This window comes from Castanea sativa, chromosome 12 (assembly GCF_040712315.1).
Source record: "Castanea sativa cultivar Marrone di Chiusa Pesio chromosome 12, ASM4071231v1".
In the NCBI taxonomy this organism is placed as follows: Eukaryota; Viridiplantae; Streptophyta; class Magnoliopsida; order Fagales; family Fagaceae; genus Castanea; species Castanea sativa.
The window spans coordinates 21,604,826-21,630,676 of NC_134024.1; the positions used below are offsets into that span (position 1 = coordinate 21,604,826).

The 25,851-nt window shown below is 34.1% G+C and overlaps 1 protein-coding gene and 1 long non-coding RNA gene across 18 annotated transcripts; one reads left to right on the top strand and one right to left on the bottom strand.

Annotated features, from left to right (window-relative positions):
* The first annotated feature begins 7,829 nt into the window (after nt 1–7,829).
* Nucleotides 7,830–10,883, top strand: LOC142621009 (uncharacterized). 2 transcript variants are annotated; one of them, XR_012841676.1, is made up of 3 exons: nt 7,830–8,099; nt 8,272–8,367; nt 9,989–10,883. It is a non-coding gene; the product is annotated as an uncharacterized LOC142621009 (long non-coding RNA). The 2 variants fall into 2 exon arrangements; XR_012841675.1 differs by lacking the exon at nt 9,989–10,883 and adding an exon at nt 9,027–9,956.
* Nucleotides 10,884–20,361: 9,478 nt separating this feature from the next.
* LOC142618302 (uncharacterized) lies at nt 20,362–25,368 on the bottom strand. Of its 16 annotated transcripts, XR_012841253.1 has the most exons (6): nt 24,907–25,364; nt 23,788–23,842; nt 22,997–23,135; nt 21,874–21,965; nt 21,447–21,637; nt 20,362–20,752 (listed from the first exon to the last, which is right to left on the bottom strand). XR_012841253.1 is itself a non-coding variant. In XM_075791208.1 (5 exons), exons 1-5 carry the CDS (start codon nt 23,339–23,341, stop codon nt 20,702–20,704), a joined length of 567 nt encoding a protein of 188 aa, XP_075647323.1. In that variant the 5' UTR covers nt 23,342–23,777; the 3' UTR covers nt 20,362–20,701. The 16 variants fall into 16 exon arrangements, 1 of the variants encoding a protein (XP_075647323.1); XR_012841257.1 differs by lacking the exons at nt 21,874–21,965; nt 22,997–23,135 and having other exon boundaries at nt 21,447–21,503; nt 21,616–21,637; nt 24,907–25,368; XR_012841250.1 differs by having other exon boundaries at nt 21,874–23,135; nt 24,907–25,368.
* Between the last annotated feature and the right edge of the window lie 483 nt (nt 25,369–25,851).

Consider the following 25,851-nt stretch of genomic DNA (forward strand, 5'->3'; position numbering starts at 1 on the left):
TTAGGAAGTAAACCCTCAAAATTAATATTCTTCTCCATTAAATTCAGGTTTAAATTTGGATAAGGATCGTTTGAGATAGAGTTCTCGTTTGGTATAACTACAGCATCTGTTTGTAACGTATTCTCCACACCTACAATTTCAGCGTTTAAATGCTCCTCCCATTTATTGTTTTCCTCCTCAACCGTTAGCTCCATGTCGGATTGAACATTTTCCGATGAGCCCGTCCTTGAGTTATCCACCACCGTCACGAGATATGGCCTGACTTCCTGTGGTACCCGAAAACTGGATTTCCTTCCTTCATAGACTCCTGGAACGAAAATGGCATTTTTTTCCTTTGGCCAAGTATGGTGATGCCTTCAAACTAGAGTTGAATTGTTGTTGATTAGGCGAAAGGGTGCCTTTGCTTTCAATCCACAACATCGCTTTAGTTGTCAAAAACAAAAAGCACCCTGTGATCCTTATGATTGCGAATCTTGAAGCCGTTGGTGGATCTCCACAATTGTTTGAAGGTTCTCACCATCTATTCCATGTTCTTGCCTCAATTTTGGACAATTTGGCCTAATGTGACCAACAATATGACAATGATGACAAATGGGGATAAATTTAGAATTTTTATTCAACCTAGGAGAAGTTTTAGACATAGGTTTAGAAACTTCAGCGTTAACATCAGATTGTTTACCTTTGTCTATCCTAGCAATATTAGCCTTCAACTCTTCATTATTCCTTTTAAACGAGAGAATATAAAAATCTTTTTCCTTTGAGTTAGGCTCAACAACAAGTTTGGCACTAGTTAAATTTTTAACTTCAGTTTTAAATTCAACTAGTTGCTCTTCCAAACTCCTAATTTTGTCTACCTGAGATGAAATTTGATTTTTAAAATTCTTATGCAAATTATTGGCTTCATCCAATTTTGCAATCAAATCATCTTTTTCAAGTTTAACCTTTTTAAATTTAGCTTTTAATTTTGTAGAACATTCAAGAGATTTCATACAAAAATTATAAAACTTGCAATAGGCATCATGAATATCATCATTATCATTCAACACAAGATCATGCAAATCAAAATAATCAAGAGTTTCCATGACAACAGGGGTCAATGGATCACACAGCAAAGATTAAAACCTAATCAGAGTGTGTCTGCTATGGTACCACTTGATAGGCCAAAAACGTATTGACCCCTTGTGATGGATTAATTAATTAATTAGCCAAGTTCAATTAATTAACCAATTTAAGATGCAAAGCGTGGTAGCACAAACAAATCACCAATTAAACTAAGTATGCAGCGGAAAATAAAAGACACAGTGATTTGTTTACGAATGGGGAAAACCTACACGGCAAAAACCCCACCGGGTGATTTTAAGGTCACCACTCCTAAAATTCCACTATTATCACAACAAGCGGTTACAAGTAAAGGAATCCCAAGTACCTTACCAACCTACAGTTGAACCCTTACCCCAATGCCCAATTGGACTTGTTCTGTAGTGACAATTTCTCCTTTCAATACACGGCTCCCAAGTACGTGACTAACCAATTTGATGCGTGGATCTCAGTACGTGGCTTACTCCTTTGCACAAATCCCAGTACGTGACTAACTCCACAGCAACCCTTTGATTGTTGTAGTTGATTTGCAGCAGCTTCACATAGAAACACCAATAAGATCTTCAATGTTGGTGCAAGAGACTTTGCTTGGTTACAAAACCCAAAGGCGTACAAGAAACGCAGCAAGAACTCTTTCTTCTGTAAGAAGAGGCTAGGGTTTCAAAAAGAAAACCTTATGAAGCTCTCTAGGGTTAGGTTTTTCTTTTTTCACCTCCTTTAAATAGGAGCTTTAATGGGCTATCCTATTCTAAATAGATTTACACAAACCTTGGGTTTTCCTAGTCCAATAAGAATTATACAAACCCATAAACAAATAGCCTTTTAGAGTAAAAAACGTTGTTGGCTATAATCTGAAACCTGTAAGCTAGATCGATCAGGACATCTATCGAGCTTTAATGAATCTCGACAGATCGAGATTCTGTCGAGGAGGTATCGAGACCTGCAGTTTGCACTTTTCTTGAGCAGTTCTTAAGTAATCTTCATGTCTTCAATTTAACCACTTGTAATGATCATCTTGAATCTAGTTAGATTTACTCAAATACAAGTAACGTGCGTTTTGTCAAAAGATATGCCAATTACATAAAAATATGTCCTCAACAATCTCCCCCTTTGACAATCCGTGACAAAACCACAAGAGTACATTGAATGTCCTAGAATACATTTTACTCAAGATTACAGAATAAATAAGCTTAGTCTAAAAGATCTAAACCTTGGAAGTTGCTGCAAGAAGAAGGTTCGGAATCTTGACTTGGCTTTAACTTGTCTTTCTAGAAAGGCACTAAACAAAACACATCAAGATACCATGTGGAAAATAATGACAAGTTAAATAAACTAGAAACATGTGTATAAAAAGAGAAAAGAAACAACACATGTGAGATAAAGAGTGAAACACATACATCATCACATATACCACTTGATAAGCATCTTGTATGTAAAAAATGTTTACAAATCCAAAAGATACACAACACAAAAATATATCAATATCAATGTGTATCAACCTAACTCTCCCCCTAAGTTAGTTACATAAAAAACTTTCCTCTCTTTAACATGAAGTTCTCCCCCTAAGTCTATTACTCCTCCTTAGGAATGACATTCAATTCTCAAATTTCTCCTCCTTTTTGACACAATTGTCAAAGGGCATAAAAAGCCAAAAGCCTTGACCGGAAATAGATAGAAAATAGATATAGAGGAAACGAGGAGAACAAGGAACCATAGACCTACAAGAAAAAGAAAAACAAGATGCTATGGACACAAAAAAATGCAAAACAAAGAAAAATGAAATGCATGCAAGGGTATCTCGATCGATCGAGAGGTGTCGAAAAGCTATCGAGCCAACCTCGATGGATCCAGAAGGTATCGAGGATCTATCCAGAAGACAAGATATATCTCGATCGATCCACCTAGCTATCGAGAGGTGTCGAGATTGCAATAAGATGCAACAGAAGAGCTCGGCAGATAAGCCAGGTATTGAGAGGTGTTGAGAAGGTATCAAGAAGGCTTAAAAGCAGTTTTTCAAGAAGGGAAAAATACAGATATGAATGCAATCAAACATGCAACTCAGCCAAAGATCCAACCAACATTTTAACCTTTCAAAACATCTCTCAATCAACAAAGAGTTTAGCCTTGAACTCCCAAAAACACACACACACACTAAACAAGTCTGACCAATTTTATATATCAAAAACAAGTTAAGACAGTTTAGTGAGCATACATCAACACATGTTAACCTTGTGATGGTCAAATCACATTGTACCTGCACATGTATCAAGAGTAACAAAGAATATTGCGTGTTGTGTGTGAAAAACATTGCAAGATTACATAAGTGTCTCAAAGTTATGACGATTTGAGATATGAGAAAATCACTTTAACTCACACACAGTTATAACTGTTTGATGGAAACTATCACCTTCGAGATACATCCTATAACTCCCACATCTCCTGGAAAACACGCTTGCGATCATGTTTAAAGATTTTTTTTTTTTTTTGCTTTTATTTTTCTTTGCATATTTTCTTTTTACTAAGCAAACCATGCATGGGTATATAAAGGAGAGAAAAGAAATACCCAATTATGTTAAGCTTTTGACATTGCACTTTTGCTATGCCGAAGCATACAGATGTCATTGACATTGCACTTTTACTATGCTGAAGCATACTAATGTCATATCATGATTGGCGGGCAACAGTGGTGAGATGGTTATTTATGCCTTTCTCTTAGGATTTTCTAGTCCTACCCGTCAAAAAGAGTGATACGAGTGTTAAGTTCAAGAGATCACTTAACCTTACTCATCAAAAACAAAGAGTCACAAAGCTCACTTGCTTAGTTGTGCATAGAGATGCTCATCTAAGTTACAAGAGATACAAAGTTTAGAAAACTCTGTTTCAATGGCCATTTTAAGGTTCACAAGAACCGATGTACACAAACACACACTGTTTTTGTATTTTTCTGATTTCCCATCTTTTTTTTTTGAAAACAAAAAATAAAAAATTAAACAACCAAACAAAAATAGACAAACAATTATGAATGCATGAAAGAAAGATGCAAATGCATGAAGGCATAATGGAAAGATGCAAATGCATGAACGCATGATTCCAAAAGCAGATAAGAAATCAAGCAAAAAGAGTCCTACTTTAGATAGAAAGAATTAAAGCATAGGACAAAAAAAAAAGACAATTAAGTCTTAGGATCCTTGCTCACCCACACAGCACGAGTCTTTGGCCGTGAAAATGAAAAGGCACGTGTCCTAGTATGACTACTAAAGGACATAGAGGAATTAGAATTCCCCTGAAATTGAGTTAAAAAGCTCAAAGTTTCTAATAACTAACCAAGAATAGGTACAGAGATTTTAGACAAAGGATGAGACCTATTGGACACTCGTTTATGAGGAAACAACTTGAAACAATTAGGCCGAGTGTGACCGGAAGCACCATAATGGTGACAAACATGAGTAGTTTTAGAGTTACTCAGCTTCCTAGAAGGAGGTTTAACCTTAGAGGTTGACAAACAATATGACCAACAATATGCCTAATATGACCAACAATATGACAATGATGACAAGTGGGGATAAATTTAGAATTTTTATTCAACCTAGGAGGAGTTTTAGACATAGGTTTAGAAACTTCAGCGTTAACATCAGATTGTTTACCTTTGTCTACCCTAGCAATATTAGCCTTCAACTCTTCATTATTCCTTTTAAATGGAGGAATATAAAATCTTTTTCCTTTGAGTTTGACTCAACAACAAGTTTGGCACTAGTTAAATTTTTAACTTCAGTTTTAAATTCAACTAGTTGCTCTTCCAAACTCTTAATTTTATCCACCTGAGATGAAATTTGATTTTTAAAATTCTTATGCAAATTATTAGTTTCATCCAATTTTGCAATCAAATCATCTTTTTCAAACTTGACCTTTTTAAATTTAGCTTTTAATTTTATAGAACATTCAAGAGATTTCATACAAAAATTATAAAGCTTGCAATAGGCATCATGAATATCATCATTATCATTCAACACAAGATCATTCAAATCAAAACAATCAAGAGTTTCCATGACAACAGGAGTCAATGGATCACACAGCAAAGATTAAAACCTAATCAAAGTGTGCCTGCTCTAATACCACTTGATAGGCCAAAAACGTATTGACCCCTTGTGATGGATTAATTAATTAATTAGTCAAGTTCAATTAATTAACCAATTTAAGATGCAAAGCGTGGTAGCACAAACAAATCACCAATTAAACTAAGTATGCAGCAGAAAATAAAAGACACGGTGATTTGTTTACGAATGGGGAAAACCTACACGACAAAAACCGCACCGGGTGATTTTAAGGTCACCACTCCCAAAATTCCACTATTATCACAACAAACGGTTATAAGTAAAGAAATCCCAAGTAAAGAAATCTCAAGTACCTTACCAACTTACAGTTGAACCCTTACCCCAATACCCAATGGGACTTGTTATGTAGTAACTATTTCTCCTTTCAATGCACGGCTCCCAAGTACGTGACTAACCAATTTGATGAGCGGATTCTAGTACGCGGCTTACTCCTTTGCACGAATCCCAGTACGTGACTAACTCCACAGCAACCCTTTGATTGTTGTAATTGATTTGCAGCGGCTTTACATAGAAATACCAATAAGATCTTCAATGTTGGTGCAAGAGACTTTGCTTAGTTACAAAACCCAAAGGCGTACAAGAAACGCAACAAGAACTCTTTCTTCTGTAGGAGGAGACTAGGGTTTCAAAAAGAAAACCTTATGAAACTCTCTAGAGTTAGGTTTTTCTTTTTCCACCTCCTTTAAATAGGAGCTTTAATGGGCTATCCTATTCCAAATAGATTTACACAAACCTTGAGCTTTCCTAGTCCAATAAGAATTATACAAACCCATAAACAAATAGCCTTTTAGAGTAAAAATGTTGCTGGCTATAATCTGAAACCCGTAAGCTAGATCGATCAGGACATCTATCGAGCTTTAATGAATCTCGACAGATCGAGATTCTGTCGAGGAGGTATCGAGACTTGCAGTTTGCACTTTTCTTGAGCAGTTCTTAAGTAATCTTCATGTCTTTAATTTAACCACTTGTAATGATCATCTTGAATCTACTTAGATTTACTCAAATACAAGTAACGTGCGTTTTGTCAAATGATATGCCAATTACATAAAAATATGTCCCCAACAATTTCCCCCTTTGGCAATCCGTGACAAAATCACAAGAGTACATTGAATGTTCTAGAATACATTCTACTCAAGATTACAGAATAAATAAGCTTAGTCTAAAAGATCTAAACCTTGGAAGTTGCTGCAAAAAGAAGGTTCGGAATCTTGACTTGGCTTTAACTTGTCTTTCCTGAAAGGCACTAAACAAAAGACATCAAGGTACCATGTGGAAAATAATGACAAGTTAAATAAACAAGAAACATGTGTATAAAAAGAGAAAAGAAACAACACATGTGAGATAAAGAGTGAAACACATACATCATCACATATACCACTTGATAAGCATCATGTATGTAAAAATGGTTACAAAACCAAAAGACACACAACACAAAAATATATCAATATCAATGTTAATATTTCTATCAAAAGGAAAAAATAGTAGGCAGTGGTTTTTTAATAGGTGTTAGCTAAGAACTAAGGGTGTTTTTTGGGCAGGCTGCCTCCCCTCGACCCCCCTGGCTCCACCCCACCCTACCCTGCTTGAGCAAACAAGAGAATTAGGAAATTGCAAAGCTTGTCACAAGTGGTCACCCCATGATTATTCTTTCACATTAGTTGGCCTTTACCTCATCGCTTACTATTGTGAGGGTCACAATTGCAGTGTAATAACGCATGCCATAACAACATATGAACGTCACAATCACCTTCTACGATTCAAGGACGACAAATAAACAACAATGAACTTAAGTGTAGTGCTTGCAATTCCAGTGTTTGTGAATCATATGCCTTCACTTGTCTAGAATGTGATTTCCATCTTCATCTTCTCTGTGGTCCCATGCCATATACCATTAAACACAAAGATCATATTATACATCCCCTCTTCCTTACAAATTCACCTCTTCGAGAGGAAGTGGAAGATGAGACAGACGAATTCTATTGTCATGCTTGTGAGGAAGAAAGAGATCCACTGTTACCCATTTATTATTGTGCTTAATGTCATTTTGTTGCTAAATTCAAATGCGTCCTCCCTCAAGTAGGTAAATAAAAACTAATAAAATTTGAATTGTTTAGATTTGGAAGTAGGGCCTTTTAATCTAGAGGAGATGAAGCTAGGGCCTTTTGAAGTTCATCCTTAATTTATAATCTTTTTTTTTTTTACTTTTTAGAAATAAAAAACAAAATACACACCAAAGGAGATGAAGTTCTAACATAAAGACACCACAAATTCGAATATGACTCGAAAATCAAAATCATGGTTATGTTTAAGGGAAGGTGGACGGAACAAAAAGAGGGAACTATATATATATATATATATAGAGAGAGAGAGAGAGAGAGAGGTTCATTTCAAAATTCAAACTAAAACTAAAGCCCTCTGTTGATCATCACATGCTTGTGATTAAATTAATTTCAAAATTCAAACTAAACCCAATGCATACAAATTGATAATTTAATTATTTTCTCCTGCACTCTGATAATAAGTTATGACCGTAACTGGATGTGTGATTCTCTTGATCAATATAACTCCACATATGTGAGGAATTAAGTCTCTTTTTTAAAGCAATTTTGGTAACACAAATCTACTAACTATATAAAAAGAGCAAATGATCTTTCCACAATGATTTTGGTTTGGTTAAGTTTTGTCCTTTTGTTGAGTAAAACAGTGCATTTGGTTGAAGATGATAATTAAATGAAGAGAGAGAGAGAGATTGTGAGGTGAAAGGAGTGAGAGAGAGTGTGCTCCCTCAAATCAAATTTCTATCCGAAAAGAAAACCTTGGGCGACTGAAAGCGGAGAAATCGCACAACCTAAAATCAAGCAGTGATTTTCATGGCAAAATAATGTTCAGGTTGGTATTTCTTTCTTAGATCCTTACCTCTCCTCAAAACTTCTTTTCCTTTCCATGGGTCTGATTTTTTTTTCTTTGGTTTTTTCTAATTCAATTAGTAATAGAAAATTTATGCCATGTAATTGATAATTTGGCATGTACATGTTATTACCTTTTAACTTTTGCTATTCAGCTAGCGATTATGGACTGACTATGATTTGTTGAACTTCGTTGAGTTGTGAAACTGAAGCTCTCTCTTTCCAAAGATTACAGATCACACATATAGCAGGTAAATCTCTTTGTAACTTTTTTTGCCACTTTGATTCATTTATTCCTTCTATTTGATTGTGTTTTCTTGATAAACTTTTTCCAATTTCTTGTCCTGTTTTTTCTTAATAGAACAACATCCTAATGAGAGGGGCTTGGGCCAAAGTTGGATATGAGTTCTTTAAGCTAGATCCGTATGGGTTAGTAGATGGGATTTGTGTGGAGTTTAGTCTGACTAGGATAAAGGAATTTGTATTCTTATGTGAAATAGAAAATTACCTCTGTTACATAGAAGCAATCCTAATATATGATCTTGGGAATATTTTAAAAAATAAATTATAATATATAGTTTATTCTTATGAGAAAAACACTTTGTTGTAACAAATAGTTTAAAAATAAATTATATATCATATATCCCATTACAAAATATTTACATATTGTCATGCAATTCACAGCTAATTAATATAAAGTTATAAACATGTAACAGAGAATAGAAGATATAGGAACAAATATTAGTATAGAATTTTGAAAATTTAAGGAAATATTTCAAAGAATACCACTTGTTGAGTTACAAGAATTCAATACTTATACTATCCCTCTTGCTTCTAATGAAAGTACATGAATAACATAAAAGAAATCAAAGTTAAACAAAATGTGAAGTTTTCATTATTTCAATTTCAGGGATTCTCTATTGCTTAATGCTTGTGGAGTGTGGGGGCAAGGGCCGATGTTCAAATCTCTAAGAAGGAGTTTCACACACATATACACTTTAGATTATACTAGAGTAGAATTTTTATCTTGTATCAACAACAACAAAATTCAATATTGATATCATCTTTTTCGCTTCTAAGGAGAGTACACAAATAACCTAAAAGGAATAAAAATTGAACAAAAAAGAAGTTTTCATTGTTTCAGTTTTAGGGATTCTCTATTGCTTAAATCAAGAGAAATGAATAAAGCACTAGAAACTAAATTGTAATAATGTGTATCTTGTACCGTCTCTCTCTCTCTCTCTCTCTTTCATAATCAGTACAATATAATGAGATTTACCGTTTGATTCAATTATATGAGACCAGTGTTCGACCAATTATAGACTAAAGGGAAAAGGTGAACAAGCACATGACTACGAATATGAAGTAAGCACCATCACCCCACACGTCATATTGAGTGCTTAAATCGCAATGAATTGATTCAAGCATAATAGATCAAAAAGCAAACTACAAAACACTATAACGTGATAACCTTCTCCGTATGTAAATTTTTAGCTCATTTAGTGTTGATGGAAATCTAGGAGTGTCAATTCGAATTAGTGTATCGTGTTCGTGTCATATTAAGATTGAGATATTCAGTTAAATGACTCAACTTGAACCGAACTCATTTAATAATTGTGTCATGCCTCTTTAACCCTAACACGATCTATTAATGAAGCGAGTTGACACAACACAATGCACTTGACACACTTATATATAAACGGTCGTTTTAGGTTAACGCAAATGTGACACGACTTATTTCAACCTGTTTAATATTAAACATGTTGAGTTAACACAAAATCGATCTGTAAAGTTGAATTTATTCAACTATGTATTAATTTTATTCCGTGCCAAATTTGCTTGTAATTCAGCATTTAGAAACTCTGTATTTAGGTGAGAATAATGTAAGGGTTGTGTGTGAGAGAATGTGAAGATTTGATCAAGAGTGTGCAACAAGAAGGTGACTCGCGACTAACTCGCGAGTGGTGACTCGCCAAAATGAAGTACGCGTGTGAAGCATGCAGGAAGATGAAGAGTCAAGACAACTGGATCACTACAGGACAAAAAATACAGTTTGGCCTTGTCTAGTAACTGGTGACTGGAACTCGCTACTCATCCCAGTCGCGAGTGACTCACCAGTGCACCCTGTTTTATTGAAAAGTGATTCTTTACATTCCATCTTATACCCTACTATAAATACCATTATACCCATGAAATGTAGAGAGCTTAGAGAACTCTCAGAGAGAGAATTTTGAGAGAAAAACCTTAAAGAAAAACAAGATTGATTCATCCACAATTTTATACATTTGATTCTCCAAATTCCTCTACTCACACCCTCTTCATTGTCATACCCATGAGAGGATCATAAGCCAAATCCTTACCTCACCCAATTTAGAGTAGTGAGAAGGTTCTTGGTTTGGGAAGCAATTCAAGAGAGAACAAATTCATATTGGTTGATGTAATGGGCTAATTGCAGGATTCGGTAAGCTAGAGGAGACACGGTTCGGCTTAACCTTATTAGAGCAAGAAGCTTAGAGGGCTTAGGTGCATTGGATAGATTAGGCTTGGAGAGTCCATTGCTATTCATGTATTCCAACTGATTTTCTAGCTGATCATTTACTGCTTGAAGGGCGGCGGAGAGGTTTTTCGCCGAGTTCTTTGGTTTCCTCTTCGACAACACATGTCAGTGTTATCTTGTATTTGCATCTCTATTTCCCTTACTCTTAGCTCTTAATTTCTGTTAGTTGTAATCAATTAATGACTTAAAGTAGTTTGATAATTTGGGTATTGCTTATACTTCATATTCCGCACATATATTGTTTGAATATAAGCTTGTATTAAAAATTTTGTTTTTGGAGGTCTAAATATTCACAAGTGTTTTATACACTAAGTGAGTTTTCACGGTCAATTTAACCTGCTTCAAAAAAGCACTTGATTAATATTGTTATCACTTATAACTCTTTGTAATTACTCATTTTTCTCTTTAAGTTCAAAAAACCTTTTTTTTTTTTACTGAAATGATATTTAAGTTTAAAAAATAGGTTGGATATAAAAGGAATTTCACAAATCTAAAATAAAAAATATATATTTATTTGTTATATGAGTTAAATGGGTAGTATTATTTCAAGTTGACACGAATAAAGTGACGTATCAAGCATGTCAATTACAGGTAATGCAAATTGACCTGCATATGACACATTTCTTTTCATGTCACTTTCACGTCGACCCATTTATTATTTGAATCTGCTATCCTAACTCTAACTAGTAAAAATTCATGTCATTTTCACAGGTCATACCAATCATTAACATTTCTAGATGGAATATTGCTCTTAAACACATTTCAAATTCCAAAATAAGCAAGTAGCATATATATATATATATATATATATATATATATATATATATATATATATATATATATATATATATATATATATAATGAAAGAAATAGACACAAGGAAAGAATGAATCAAAGCTGACCCTGGTGGGAAGGAAACCCTCCACTTAGCACATTACTCATTCTTCTTTTTCTTCTTTTTCAAATTTAGAATATAATTAGAAGCTCATATTGATATTTGGTGCATGATTTGGGAGGAAAATACGAGAGAGAGAGAGAGAGGAAATTAAACATTTTGATCACCCTTTTGATCACCCTCATTTGTTATCTCTAAGTGATATATATATAAATTAATTAATGAAAGAAACAGACACCAGGAAAGAATGAATCAAAGCTGACCCCAGTGGGAAGCGAACCCTCCACTTAGCACATTACTCATTCTTCTTCAAATTTAGAATATAATTAGAAGCTCATATTGATATTTGGTACATGATTTGGGAGGAAATATTGGAGAGAGAAAGAGAGATGGTGGAAATTAAACATTTTGATCACCCTCATCTGTTATCTTTGAGTAACAAGACGAGAAACGATGAGATCCATTGCGAGGCATGCTCAAAAGACTGCGTTGGTCAAACCTACATTTGCAGCGAGGGATGCAGATACGGCCTACACGAATCATGTGCAAAGCTTCCGCAACAGTTGCAAAGCCCCTTTCACCCACAACACCCACTTACCTTACAGTGACTTGGCTCCGGTGATATCACCTGCTTCTGCGATGTTTGTACACACCATTGCTTCACGGGCTTCATCTTCTGCTGCGACAAGTGCAATTTCGAACTTGATCTTGAATGCGCTTCAATGAGGCTAGTATAGGTAAAAAAAAGAAGGGGAAGGGCAAGGAAAACTGCACCTTCCTGCATCTCGTCACCACCGCCATTTTTTGCTACTCTTTGAGAAGATGCCCTACAATCGTTTTCGGTGCCCTGTATGTAAAGAATTCTGCTCGGACCCAGATCCAATTTATTGTTGCATCCCATGTGGCTTCTTTCTCCATGGATCATGTTTTGAGATGAAGTTGCCACAAGAGATCCAACACTTCTATCATCCCCATCCTCTTACCCTTTGCACTACACAATCAGAACCATATCCAGATATTACTTGCAAAGCTTGTTACAGACTGTTAAACGAGCAGGATTGGTATTATAGCTGTAAACAATGCGATGATATTGCGATGGATATTGATTGCACTCTGTCGCCGAAAACAATTGATATTGATATCAACTCTCAAAGTCAAATCCATCATTTTCTCCATGGACATCCACTATCACGCCGTAAGAACAAGCTCCAGGATGATGAAAATGTAGTTCATGATTGCCGTGTTTGTGGGAAAGGCTGCATAGGTACTACCTATTTTTGTAAAAACGGTTCCTTGTCATTCTGTAAGGAAAGTTTCTGTCACAAATCATGTCTTGAGTTGCCACAACAGATCTGCCATCCCTTCCATCCATGCCACCCTCTCACTCTCACTCTCACTCTCACCCTGCTCAAGCAAGAAGGTAATACATGCAATGCTTGTCGCAAGTCAACCCATGCTTTCACTTCCATAACCTATACCCATAGCATCGCCTACATTTGTGAGAGTCACAATAATTGCGGTTTTCTCTTGCACGCTGAATGCAGTGAAATGATGCCTGCCATGACATACGAAGGTCACACTCACCTTCTACGTTTCAGGGAAGATAATTTGGAGAATGATAAACTGAAGTGCAACGGTTGCAAATCAAATATTTGTGAATCATATGCCTTCACTTGTCTCTATTGTGATCTCAATCTCCATCTCTTTGCGGTCCATTACCATATGTCATTAAACACAAAGATTATATAAATCCCCTCATCCTTACAAATTCACCTATTGAAGAGGAAGTAAAAGATGAGACTAACGAATTCTATTGTCATGTTTGTGAAGAAGAAAGAGATCTATTGTTACCCGTCTATTACTGTGCAAAATCTCAGTTTGTTGCAGAATTCAAATGCGTCCACTCTCAGCTAGGTACATATTATTTTTACTATATATACTTGAATGCTATGGCTTTTTATCCTTAATTTATATTTTCTTTACTCTTTTTGACTAACAGAAAAAAAATAATAATAATAAAACAAAAATTAGCAGAAGTTTTTAAAGTCATATAAATGAATGATATCGTACTGCATGAAATAAAACATGGTTTTTGTCACTTGCAAAATATGCTTCCAAAGCTAGTCTTTTTAACCTTTTTTTTATAATAATTGAATGAAGGTTTATCCTGTAATTTACTTATTTGTAAACCATTTCTTTAAAATTCTAATTCAGTTGTCCAATTAGTAAAGACAACGTAATCAATGATGTTTCTGTGGTTCTTTTTGGTTAGTGTTACTTTTTTACTGCCGCATCAAAAACAAAACAATTTTTGAATAAATGTGCATTTTTTGTTGGGGGAGGGGGGGGGGGGGGGGGGGGGGGAGGTTTTGTTTCTTCGTTTTGGTAAGTTTTGGGTGGGGCAAGATTGGACTAGGTACTTATATAAAATAATGGTATTGATTCATTTATATGAATAGCTTTTTCTTTATCATAAATACATCTAATATTTCTCTTATTTATTTGCAAACCATTGCTTTAAAATTTAATTCAATTGTCCAACTATAATAAAGACCAAACGTAATCAACGAAGCTTCTTTTTTTCTTTTTTTTTTGTCCATTAGTATCACTCTTCTACGTTACTATCAATTTGAAAAAATTCTTAGGTACTTTCGAAGTACAGAAAATAGTGCTTTCTCCTTTCATATTCATGGTGAACTCCATCGTGAATTTAATGAGTGGACTCCACTATAAATTTGAGAAAATGGAACACCGTTCTCCATGCTCTAAGAATACTTAAGAATTACTTACAATTTGTTAAAAATATTTGGCAAAAAAAAAAAACAGTTATTGAATAAATGTGCATTTTTTGTGGTTTTTTTTGTTTTAAAAAAAAACTTTAGGTGGGACAAGGTTGGACTAGGTACCTTCTTTTTTTCTTTTTCTTTTTATGAAGACTTGGTACCTATATGAAATGATGGTATTGATTCACTTATATGAATAGCACATTAATTTTCTTTTTCATAAATTTCGATAATTACTACCATCTAAGTTTATCTAGACTCGATTGGTGCCTGTAGTTGGTTCGATGATTTTGCACCATGACTTCCTCTAAAAAAGGATTTTACAACTTGTTCATTCTCTTAACTCAATCTTTGGTTGTTATCTAGATAATATTATTTCTATAGGGAAAGTATGGAGATATAGAGTTAAGAAGTACTCTTGGACAGCCTGGTAAGTTGATTAGCGCAAACACGGCAAAAGAGATGTGCCAAAATAAATTCGAAAAAGTCAGCCAAACATCAAGCTGTTATCATATTTTAGGACCTTCGAGGAAAGATGTGATAGTGGAATTGAGCAAGGTTTCCAGGGCTATGAGAACAGCTGCTACTGAAGAGGATGACATTTATAAAGACAGTGAATACTCAGAAATTATTTGGTTTTCTGATGAGGCTTACGAACAATTCATGGAGTTTCTTGATAGTGGCAAAGGGATTCTTGATACATTGGAGGATCCAAAAAAGTTTGCCAAAGTTGAAGAAGAGTTTGTAAAAGTTGGAGAATACATGGTTCCTCTGAGGTTGGCCTATATCCTTGTGCAATTGCTTTCTAGACATGGAGATGATAGTGCCAAGTCCACGTTAAGCCAATGGCAAAACTTTATCTCTTTATCGTTTTATGCGAGTGTATGTACAGCATGACAAGCACCAGGGTTGTGGATATCACAAAAGATTTGCTTCTCTACTGGTGGACAAGCCTCAAAATGTTGCAAACCGCAAGATTCGAAATTCAGTTTGCCTTCAATCATTTGAAGAGAGTTGCACATGCTTACTTTGGTCTTCGTGTTAAAAAGCAAGTGGAAAATTTTGATAAAGTTCTTTTCGAGCTACATGGAGAGGTACAAAATCTGCAAAATAAAATTGAGGCACTTGAAAAGAAACGTGAGGACATAAGATCTGCAGACTCTGCGAAATCCAACTTAACTAAGGAATGCATGAGAGAGGCTACGGTATTGAAGCATGCAATAGCAAGTACTGGACTAATAAGGATTTAATAGGGTGCTAAACATTTATTGGTGTGTTTGTATGTATATTTCTCTTTTGTATTATTCTGTATTGGGTCAGCTATATGAGTTCAGTGAACTTATTATGTGCTTTAGGTAAAAAGAACTGTTATTGTCATGATTTATCAAACCAGCGTTGCCTATTAATTTTCTGGTCAATAAATCCATGCAGATGTGAAGAAATTACATCTTTATTGAAGCGTTTAATCATGACTTCCTCTTCCCATTTCTGAAATTACACTGGGCATTTATATTGGAAGAATACCATATGCAAAAAATGCTCAGTAAAAACTACACCATAAGTCGCAGCTTTAGTTATACAAGGTTGTCTTTTAAAGAAATTCAATAGTACGCATAAAATTTCACTCACATGTCCATGCTATAGGTTAATTTCAAATTTCAAACTAAAACTAAAGCTATGTGTTGCATAACTCTGTTGCACACACAAATTGTGTTCACTTTCCATGGTATGCCCAAAGATTAAAAGCAAAAAAGAAAAAAATGTATAAATTTTGCTAGTGTATATATATATATATATAAAGATTTTTGCCAGTGTAACTAATTAAACATACATACAAACTAAAAATTTAACTTCTACACTGAGATAATAAGTTACGACCATACGATGTGTGATTCTCTTGGTCAATATACCTACGCATATGCAAGGAAATAGCTCTCTTTATTGAAACAATTTTGGTTACACCCAATTCTCTTCTCAAAATTATGTAGGCGTATATATGTTAGAAAAATGCTTGATGCACTAAAAGTTTAACAGAAGTTCCACACTTACTGTCACTCAATTTGGGAAGCAGGTAAAAAAAAGAAACTGCAGTACAGGTTAAATTGCTCATGACATATGGGTCAATCTTGAACAGAAACAAAGCTTCTTTTGTAGCATAAATTCGTAGTATCCAGTAAAGCTTGTGTTCATTTGGGACAGTACACTGAAGGAGGGACGAAAACAACACCCAAACAAAAAAAAAATGAAAATAGGACACCTGCAATGGTTTGCCAATATAACAAACTCAAACATTGTAAATTCGTATTATGGCTTTCTGGTAAGATATTAATAAAATTACGAGATAATAAGTTTCTCTGTGTAAAGTGCCATGACTTATGAGCTTCAAGTTCTGCATAAAGAACAAAAATTCAGGCCAAACCCAAGGGGGCACCTCCACTGCTCAAAAAATAGAAACTTCAGCTCAAAATATCTTCAAGACCACAGTCAAATTTTTTTTTTAATAGGTAACAATATTTTATTGATTAAAGCTATATAATGAACAGAAAGAAGAGTATAGACTTACAAAGAACATGTATTATGTAAAGAAGTGTACGCATAATAATTTTAAACACAAAATTGAATTTGTTTTCTTGAAAATCTCAAAGAATACACAAATGAAATAAGAAAGATGGAGAGCAATATAAATATTCGTAAAAACTTAAAACAATTACTCAAGTATCTAGAAACATCATAATATCTAAACAAAGAAATAATAATTTACTACTAATTTATTAAACAAAATATTTACAAATAATCAAAGGAAACTTCACAAAAACCATCTCCTTCAATTATACAAATTGTTCTTTATCATATTGTCCAGACTATCCTGTTGTTTTCCAAATAAATTAAAATTTGACAATACAAAATATGACATATTATCATATAATTTCTCCTAAATCGGGTCAACAACAATTATTCATTTAGCATTGTAAGTAAAATGCTATATATATATATATATATATATATATATATATATATATATATATATATTTGCATCAGTGAACACATATGAATTAGTCAATAATAAGACAATAAGAATACAAACTTCTAACAGGAGATCTATAACACACGCTTGATTCAGACTCCTCCTATGTGGTAATTGTTAAGTTGTATATTTTCTATCATCAAAGATTAAGCAAGACCTATGAATATATTTTTATAGACATCTTTTTTTTGTTTTTTTTTTTCTTATTCTTGATTGATTTCATTTTTTAGATATAAATACATAAAGGCAAAATTATATGTAAAGTTAAAACCGCCCAAAATGAATATGTATAAACAAAATTTTATTTTTTATTTTTCTCTAATATATTATTTAGTTATAAAATCAAAATTAAAGTAAATGAATATGTAAAGTTAAAACCATCTAAGATAAATTTGTAAAGCCAATAGGTTTGTATATTTTATATTGTAAAAAAATAAAAGGTAAAAAATAAATAATAAAAAAAGAATAAGAATATGGTCATTGACATGGCGAATGAAGTGACTCAACATAATTGTAACAGCAATAAATGCTATGCTTAAGCTTGTGTGTGTGTGTGAGAAAAATAACTAAAAACTAACTTATTTATAAAAAAAAATTTTAAAAGTTGATACAAAAAGTAAATAAGCAAACCCAACTACAAATACGCAAATCCATTGGTAGTACTCACAAATGCTTGCAAGAGAAGAGTTCTCAAGAACTTATATGAGCATTGTTAAGCTTGAACTAGTGAGACACTTAGATTGTAACACAAACCCACCTTGATAGGAGTATTTCAATCTCCAGAAAAAAAAAAAAAAAAAAAAAAAAAAAAAAAAAAAAAAAAAATTTTTTTATTATTTTAAATAATTCAATTGTTAGAGCATCCACAGCAGTGGAGCTAAAAAATTAGCTTTTTAACTTCATCAAATGTTACTTTATCTATTTTAGCTATACATATCTACACATATGCTGCAGCAGTGGATCTATTTTAGCTTTTATCACAATAAAATAATATATACATCACAATAAAATAATATATCTCCTACAATAAAATAATATATCCCACAACTCAAAAATCATTCATACAACCAACCACAACCAACTTTATCATCAGCCACAGGCACAACCACAACCACCACCACCACCACCACCACCACCAGTCCACAGCAGCAAAAAAAAAAAAAAAAAAAAAAAAAACAACCGAAATCTCCAATCTTTTTCCCCAACCCAGACCAAACAAAATCACCAATTATAAACAAAATAAAAATCATCAATCATAGAGCTGGGCTTCAGTGAGGAGGACAGTGTCGGCGTGGGTCTGATCGACAGAAGAGAAGTGGATTGAGGCGGAGGTCTGATCGGCGGTGAATCGGCGTTGGGTGAGCATTGAGATGGTGGACTGGACAGAGGCGTGGGTTTGATCGGCAGATTGGTCTGATCGACGGAAGTGAAACAGCGAGGTGGGTCTGAGTTGATCGGCGGTGGGTCTGAGCTGAAAGGGTTGATCGGCGTGGGTCTGAGCTGAAAGGGCCGGCGGCGGTGAGCTTGAGAGAGTTTTGAGAGAGTTGAGAGCTTGGATCGGCGTGGGCTGAGGCTTGATCGACGGTGAGCTTGAGAGAGTTGAGAGTTGAGAGCTTCGAGATGCTTGATCGGCGGTGAGCTTCGAGATGCTTGATCGGCGGTGAGCTTCGAGATGCTTGATCGGCGGTGAGCTTCGAAATGCTTGATCGGTGGTGAGCTTCGAGATGCTTGATCGGCGGTGAGCTTCGAGATGCTTGATCAGCGGTGAGCTTTGAGAGGGTTGAGAGAGAAAGAGAGTGAACTGTGAGAGAGAGAGACTTGCTTGTTCGGTGACTGTGGGAGAGAAAGAGAGAGGGGAGCGTGTATTGTTTTTTAATCCCAGACTTGAATAAATTTTTTTTTTTTTTTATAGCTTTCAGCTACAGTGCTCATGTATTGATACATGAGCACTGTAGCACAAAGCTAAAAATATTTAGCTTTGCCTCCACTGCTGCAGGAGGGCTTTTTGGGTTTGAGTGGAGCTAAAATAGCTATATAGCTATTTAGCTCCACTGCTGTGAATGCTTACAAACTCAATTGGGTGGGAAAATTTAAACTTTGAATATCTTCATTGAAAATATCAGGAAGCATCAATTAAGATACAAGCAGTGGTGGAGCCAAGCTTTCAATTTAGGGGGGCAAGATTAAAAAGTAATAATAATAATAAAGAACCTAAAATTATTAGTCGATATTAATAATAAAATTATAAACAACAATAATTGTCATACAAAATCTGTTAAACAGATTTAGTGGCATATATTTCGTGTCAGGCTCATTGTTTAAAGTGGGAGGAGTTGTTTGAGTAACACCACAAAATTTCACAATATTTTTACAATGAATTGAAGTGTCAATACATCATTGGTCAAAATAAAATAAAATATATTTATTCTTGGGTCCATCCCAACTAATAACAAGAGTGTCGTTAAAATAATGTGAGATTTTGTTGTGACTCTAGAGTTTCTCAAGTAGAGATGTGCATTTTATTTATTTATTATTTCATGCCAGGGTATGGTTTGTTTGATTATACTATAGAGTACAAATGAGAAAATGTTTCTTTTTCTATTCTAACTTTAGGAGCAAACTCAGCTTTGTAGAAATAAATGAAGGACTTTTTTGGGAGGAGTCGCGGGAGGAGGCACTACAAGAAACTTGGCTATTTTCAACGGTTGAAACGGTCAAAAAAAGTATTAAAAACGGTTGAAAAAAATATTTTCAACGGTTGGAATAACCGTAAAGAACCATTACTAAAAACCGTGTCGAGAACATTTTTCTACGGCCTATGCAACCATTGAAAAAAGTATTACACATTTATCAACGGTTAATAACCGTCGAAATATATACACATAAATGTAGATTAAAGTTTGCTTATTACTTTTATCCACGGCACCCAACCGTTGAAATAAGTATTTTCTTGTTAAAAATAAATAAATAAATTTAGATGCACTCTTTCACACTAATCAAAATTTAATAACCTGAAATAAACTGTAAAAATCAATACAACTCAACTATTCTGCCTACTGCCCTTTATACTCTTAAATTTACATTGTTCATCTACCTTTCAAAATAGAAGATTCTTATAACCTTTAACCTTCAAGACCAATTCATTGGAAATTTTAAAAACTTAGTAACTTACATCTGCCATCCAGACATCTATAGCCAAGTCCTCTTCAATTAATGCGCATGAGATCCCATTAATCACTAAGTTATTTTGATGCCTGCAAAAAGTGCCAAATTTACTGCATGTTAACTCCAACTAGCTTAGAAGTCACTTCCTTCTCCAACTTTTTTACAACATCCTTCGAGGCATGTGAATATAATTTCTTTGCCGTATCCATTGCTGTAAAACCAACAAACAATCTGCTTAGGCACAAGAAACATTAAAAACACTGGACTATTTCACAACAATGCATAGAATCAATCATTATCCCTATCTGTAATGGCACTCCTAGTCTTGTTGCCGCACAATGCCACTAACAGTATTTTGCACTTCAATACTTGCCACAGTACATTTTATTATGAGCTCACCATGCTAGACACCTAAGAGGCTAGACATTGTCTACTGAAATTTTTTAGATCATCCACTAAAACTGAGGTGCCGAATAAATAAATGTGAACCATCTAGACCTCAATTGTAATAATTTTTCACAAACTAGTGGAATAGCAAAATCAGACTTGAGACAGATTGAGCTGTCAAGTATGATATAGTTCTAATATCAGAAAATAAAGAATAAGGTCAACCAATTCTTCACACCCTCCACCAAACCAACCTCTGGATAGCTAGTGCTTGATGATTCTAGGATGAAAGACAGTAAGGGAGTGAAGAATTGATATTTTTGAAATGAGATGGGCTATTTAACAAGATATAAACCTGCCACTAAAGCACACAGTGATACAGACATGGTGCTCAAATGACCATAACAACCTCATTCCTCATTCTTTTTTATTTTTGAATAGCAGGGGAGCAAGTATAAACGTTGTTTAATAATACTCACGAAATCTAAACATAAAGAAGAAAAAAATTATTGTCATACCTTCTGGCGAGCCCTTCTTATACTTTGTCTAGCATCTTCACAAGAATTGGTAACCACCTTACACACAGTATGGTAGATACAATATAGTGGTCATAATAGTGCAAAGATGAAAAAGTAAAAGAAAAAGAAACAAATAAATAAATGGCAGGAAGGGTAATAATTGGCTTACATGTATATGCTCTTTTGTCAATCTGGTCATTGCAGAGCATAAAAAATGTAAATAGGTCAATCAATATTTGCGTAGATTGAACAAGCTTTATCATGGAAAATACTTATGCATCATTATTAAAAAAAGATCTTAAAAAATTGTATCAACCAAAACCACAATTGTCTTAAGCCAAATACTTTTAATAGCCTTTATTAGCAAATGGGCTACTTATTGGACAAGGAAAGAGGCAGTGTGAGATTAAATAGAATGACTACTTACGGTGGAATAACTGCAATCAATTGCTCACCATCCATTTTGGGACTTAAGCCTAATGGAGAAGCAACAATGGCGCTCTCTAACATTTTAATGGTCTACATAAAACAGGCGCTACCACTTAAATGAGTCTTTCAAACTAGGACTGTTTAGATATGAGCACCAATCAACATGTCAAAAATAAAAAATTGAGGCTCATATTGTGCAAAGCAGATTAAAGAAAATGAACTAAATTCAATAATTTAAACTAAATACAACTGATATAGAAAATTTTTATCCTAATCGCTAGACCCACAGATTTGAAGAATCAATGACTATTAAATAGTATCGGACTCTAGACCATTTAATAGTATAGGAAACAAACAATTACATACGCTAATGAAGAAACACTAGAATTGAAACAAATAGCAAACTTGTTAAGTGAAGTTTTTGTTCATTACATTTGGATCATAAGGATTTACTGATAATGTCTTGGAATCCATGACCAAAACAAACAGTAGTAAGCAAATCAGCATCAACATCATCTCTAGTCTTTGCAAAGTAGTTATTGCAAAGTCTTTGAATGCTCAAATGCAAAATCAAGGAAGTCTTTAATTCCTTGTCTATAGTCAGGAAGAGCTCTGTTCCCGAGTTTTACCCAATTCCGTTCCATCTAAAGCTAAAATACAAATAAAAGAAACTTTCATTGATTGCCTTGATCATGCCTATGTCCTACAAACCATATCAAAATAGAGCGAACTAGCTAAACTAAAACAAAACTTTCAACCATTTAAAAGTTCAAAGGAGATCTCATCAAAGTTTTCATCTTCTATTTCGTTAGTGAAAAAAAATAACCCAAATTAGGTGAGCAGATTACTGACCAAAACATGATAATGAAAAGGGGGAAAATCGAATTTTGATATTCATTTTAAGAAAAAAAAGAAGGATAAGAAGAAACATAATTTGAATGCAAAAGATCAATTATATTGGTAAGAAGAATAATAAGTGGAAGTTATTGGATAGAGTTGTAGCAGTAAGAAGAAAAGACTACTTTTGAAACTTTGATATCCCTATACTATTTATGTTATTCAGTCAAAAACAAGCAAAGAGGATATACGAAATTGAAAGGGAAAATGGAAAAGAGACGGACCTCGGCTTGGTACTCAAATTTCTCACCAGAAGTGTCAGTTGCCCCTTTCTCAGCCACAGCAGCAGCCTCGCACCGCAGAGCAAACCGGTGGTTTCTTCTCTCATACTTCCACTTCAACCCAGAAGAAGAAAAGCGCTTTCTGAGACCATTTTGTGGCACAAAGGTAGTTGTGAGATTTAAAACCCTATTCCTGTTGCTGTTTCTCAGTAAAAATGAGGAGGATAAGGGAAGTGAAGCAAGAGAAGCAGTAGTTAGGCTTCTACTCAGCACTAGAGCCATTGAAAACCCCTTTCTTCTAAATTCTAATTCCCAGTGATCAACAAATTTAACCCAGTGATCAACCATTGATTTAATTTTCTTGTCATTTCTACATACATAGAAAGTAATAAGGTGCTAGGTGGCAAACTGACAGAGAACTGTTAAGGCTTTTCTCCTTATTCTTCTTTTCTTATCCAAATTCTTTGGTTTTGGTATTGGTAAGACCATTTATAGAACTACCTATGCTAGAGTTGTTGATTGTGTTTAAATATATTGACAGCTACAATACACATTCAAGAAATGAAAACTAAAACAAGCTAATACCCACTTAAATGCAATCACAACATCAAAACCCACTTCATGTGAATATGGCAAAGAGACATAACACAAATTAAAAGGCAAATGAACTTACCAAGCACTTGTAATGTGAACTCACACACGTTCTAGCTTTCAATCCCACAAATAGTGAAAAAACTACTGGAACAATTAAATTCAATCTCACCTACTAAAAACAATCAAAGTAGCATCATTACCTCCATCATTCATCGCATTAGTTCTTGAGTCCGATCTATCCTTTGGACGGGGTTTCTGTAAATTTATCAAACATAACTAATCAAGACAAAATCTTATTTGTTCTGAAGAACTAAAAGCTTGATAAGATGAATTAGAGTTGATAGGAAAACTACTAGGGGCTTAGGGAATGAATAACGGGGTCCCTATAATAATAATAAAAAAGAACAAGTCAATCATCCATTGATTGTACAATAACAACTCAAAATAGATAGTCAGTCATCAATAACCTGCTATTCATAATGGGTTTTCGGATTTTTGCATAAGCAATGAAGCTGCCAAGGATTAATAAAGTGCCTAGAAACGATTTAGCTTTCAGGGGAAGTATCGCACCCGTGTTTTCTAAACAAAAACTTATAATAAATCTCTCACAGTTTGAACCATCATCCAACTCAAGATACAAAGTTTACATTCTACAACCATCATTGCCATTGGAAACATGAACTTGTGATTCAGCCAACAAAAAACAGAGTATCTAATATAAAAAATGCAAGTCAGTATAAAAAAAAAGGCAAGTCAGTTTCATTCTCAATGCTCAGTACCATATATTGCATTTATGCTGATAATTAAATGGTAAGAATATCCTTCTACATATTCAATCTCAAGAATTATTTAATAAAAATTAACAAAATTCATTAGTAAAGCACATTTGATGGGAACAAAAACAAGCTGTAAAGCACACCCCAATATCAACCAATCACTATAAATTAACAACAACAAAAACTACTATGATCACTAATTTGGCAGAAAGTGAACGCTATAGAATTCCAATTAATAATAATAAGAATAATTGAAACTTAGGATTAGTTATGGAACAAAGAACAAAAATTAGAAGAAAATTACTTTATTAGCTTGACCATCCTTTGTAGTAGACTCTGAAACAAAACACAACGCCATCTAAGAAAGATACAAAAACCTATATATAGGCATATACACTGGAAGAGGGAGAGAGAGAAAGAGGAACCTTGGGGGTTTGGGGAGAGAGAGGAAGTGAGAGAGAATTTAAATATTCACCCTAAAATTTTCCCAGGAACCAAACATTACAATTTATAAATTAAAAAAAAAAAAACATGAAAACGCACCAAATTTTCCTCCATTGAAGAATCGAGACAAATCAGGCAAAATGATCTTCGTGTCACAATGGCGATTGAGCTTGAAACCCTAGAAAATTGGGGGAGATTAGATGAGGTAGGCGAAGAGTAAAAGAGTTGATAGAAGACTTTGACTTCGATTTTGTGAGTGACGATGAGACAAAGTCACCGCATTGAGAGACCAATAGCTATGCAATTGCCATGACCTAGAGCTTCGAAATTTCCATGATTGAGAGCTATGAAATTGGCTTTGAAATTTCTAAGTTTTGTGTGATCGAGATTCGAGCTATTAGAGAGAAAATGAGAAACTGTGAGAGCTATCTATAAAACTTTGATTTGTTCTGTAGCTTTATATAAGTTTCGTGTTTCTAATTTTCAACACTGAAAACCGTAGATAAAAGATGTAGTTTATCTTCTACATTCATCAAGCCTGTGGATAAAACTTTTATTTAATTTTTTTTGACACTTTGTTTCAACAGTTGTGCCAACAGTTGAAATAAGTATGGTTAATTTCCTTATTTTGATCAACAGTTGAGTACAACCGTTGAAATTTAGGGGTTTTATTAACATTTTTTAGTAATTATAGATAAAAATATGTTGAAAAAACTCAAGTTTGTTGTAGTGAGGTGCCCCCTCCTTCTCCTTTGATTCTGCCCCTGGGTACATGGCTCTTAACAACCTCCAACCAACGGAACTTAAACACTTACATAAACAAACATCATTACTCTTGAAGTTACATATTTCTAGTTGATCAATGAAGATACAACCTAAAATTTATTTATTTACAAACCATTTTTTTTAATTCTAATTCAATTTTCCAGTTAGTAAAAGACAAAACATAATCAATGATGCTTTTGTCGTTCTTTTTTGTTAACTAGTGTTACTCTTCTACAGCATCATCAATTTTTAGCATTGAATAAATGTGCACTTCTTGTG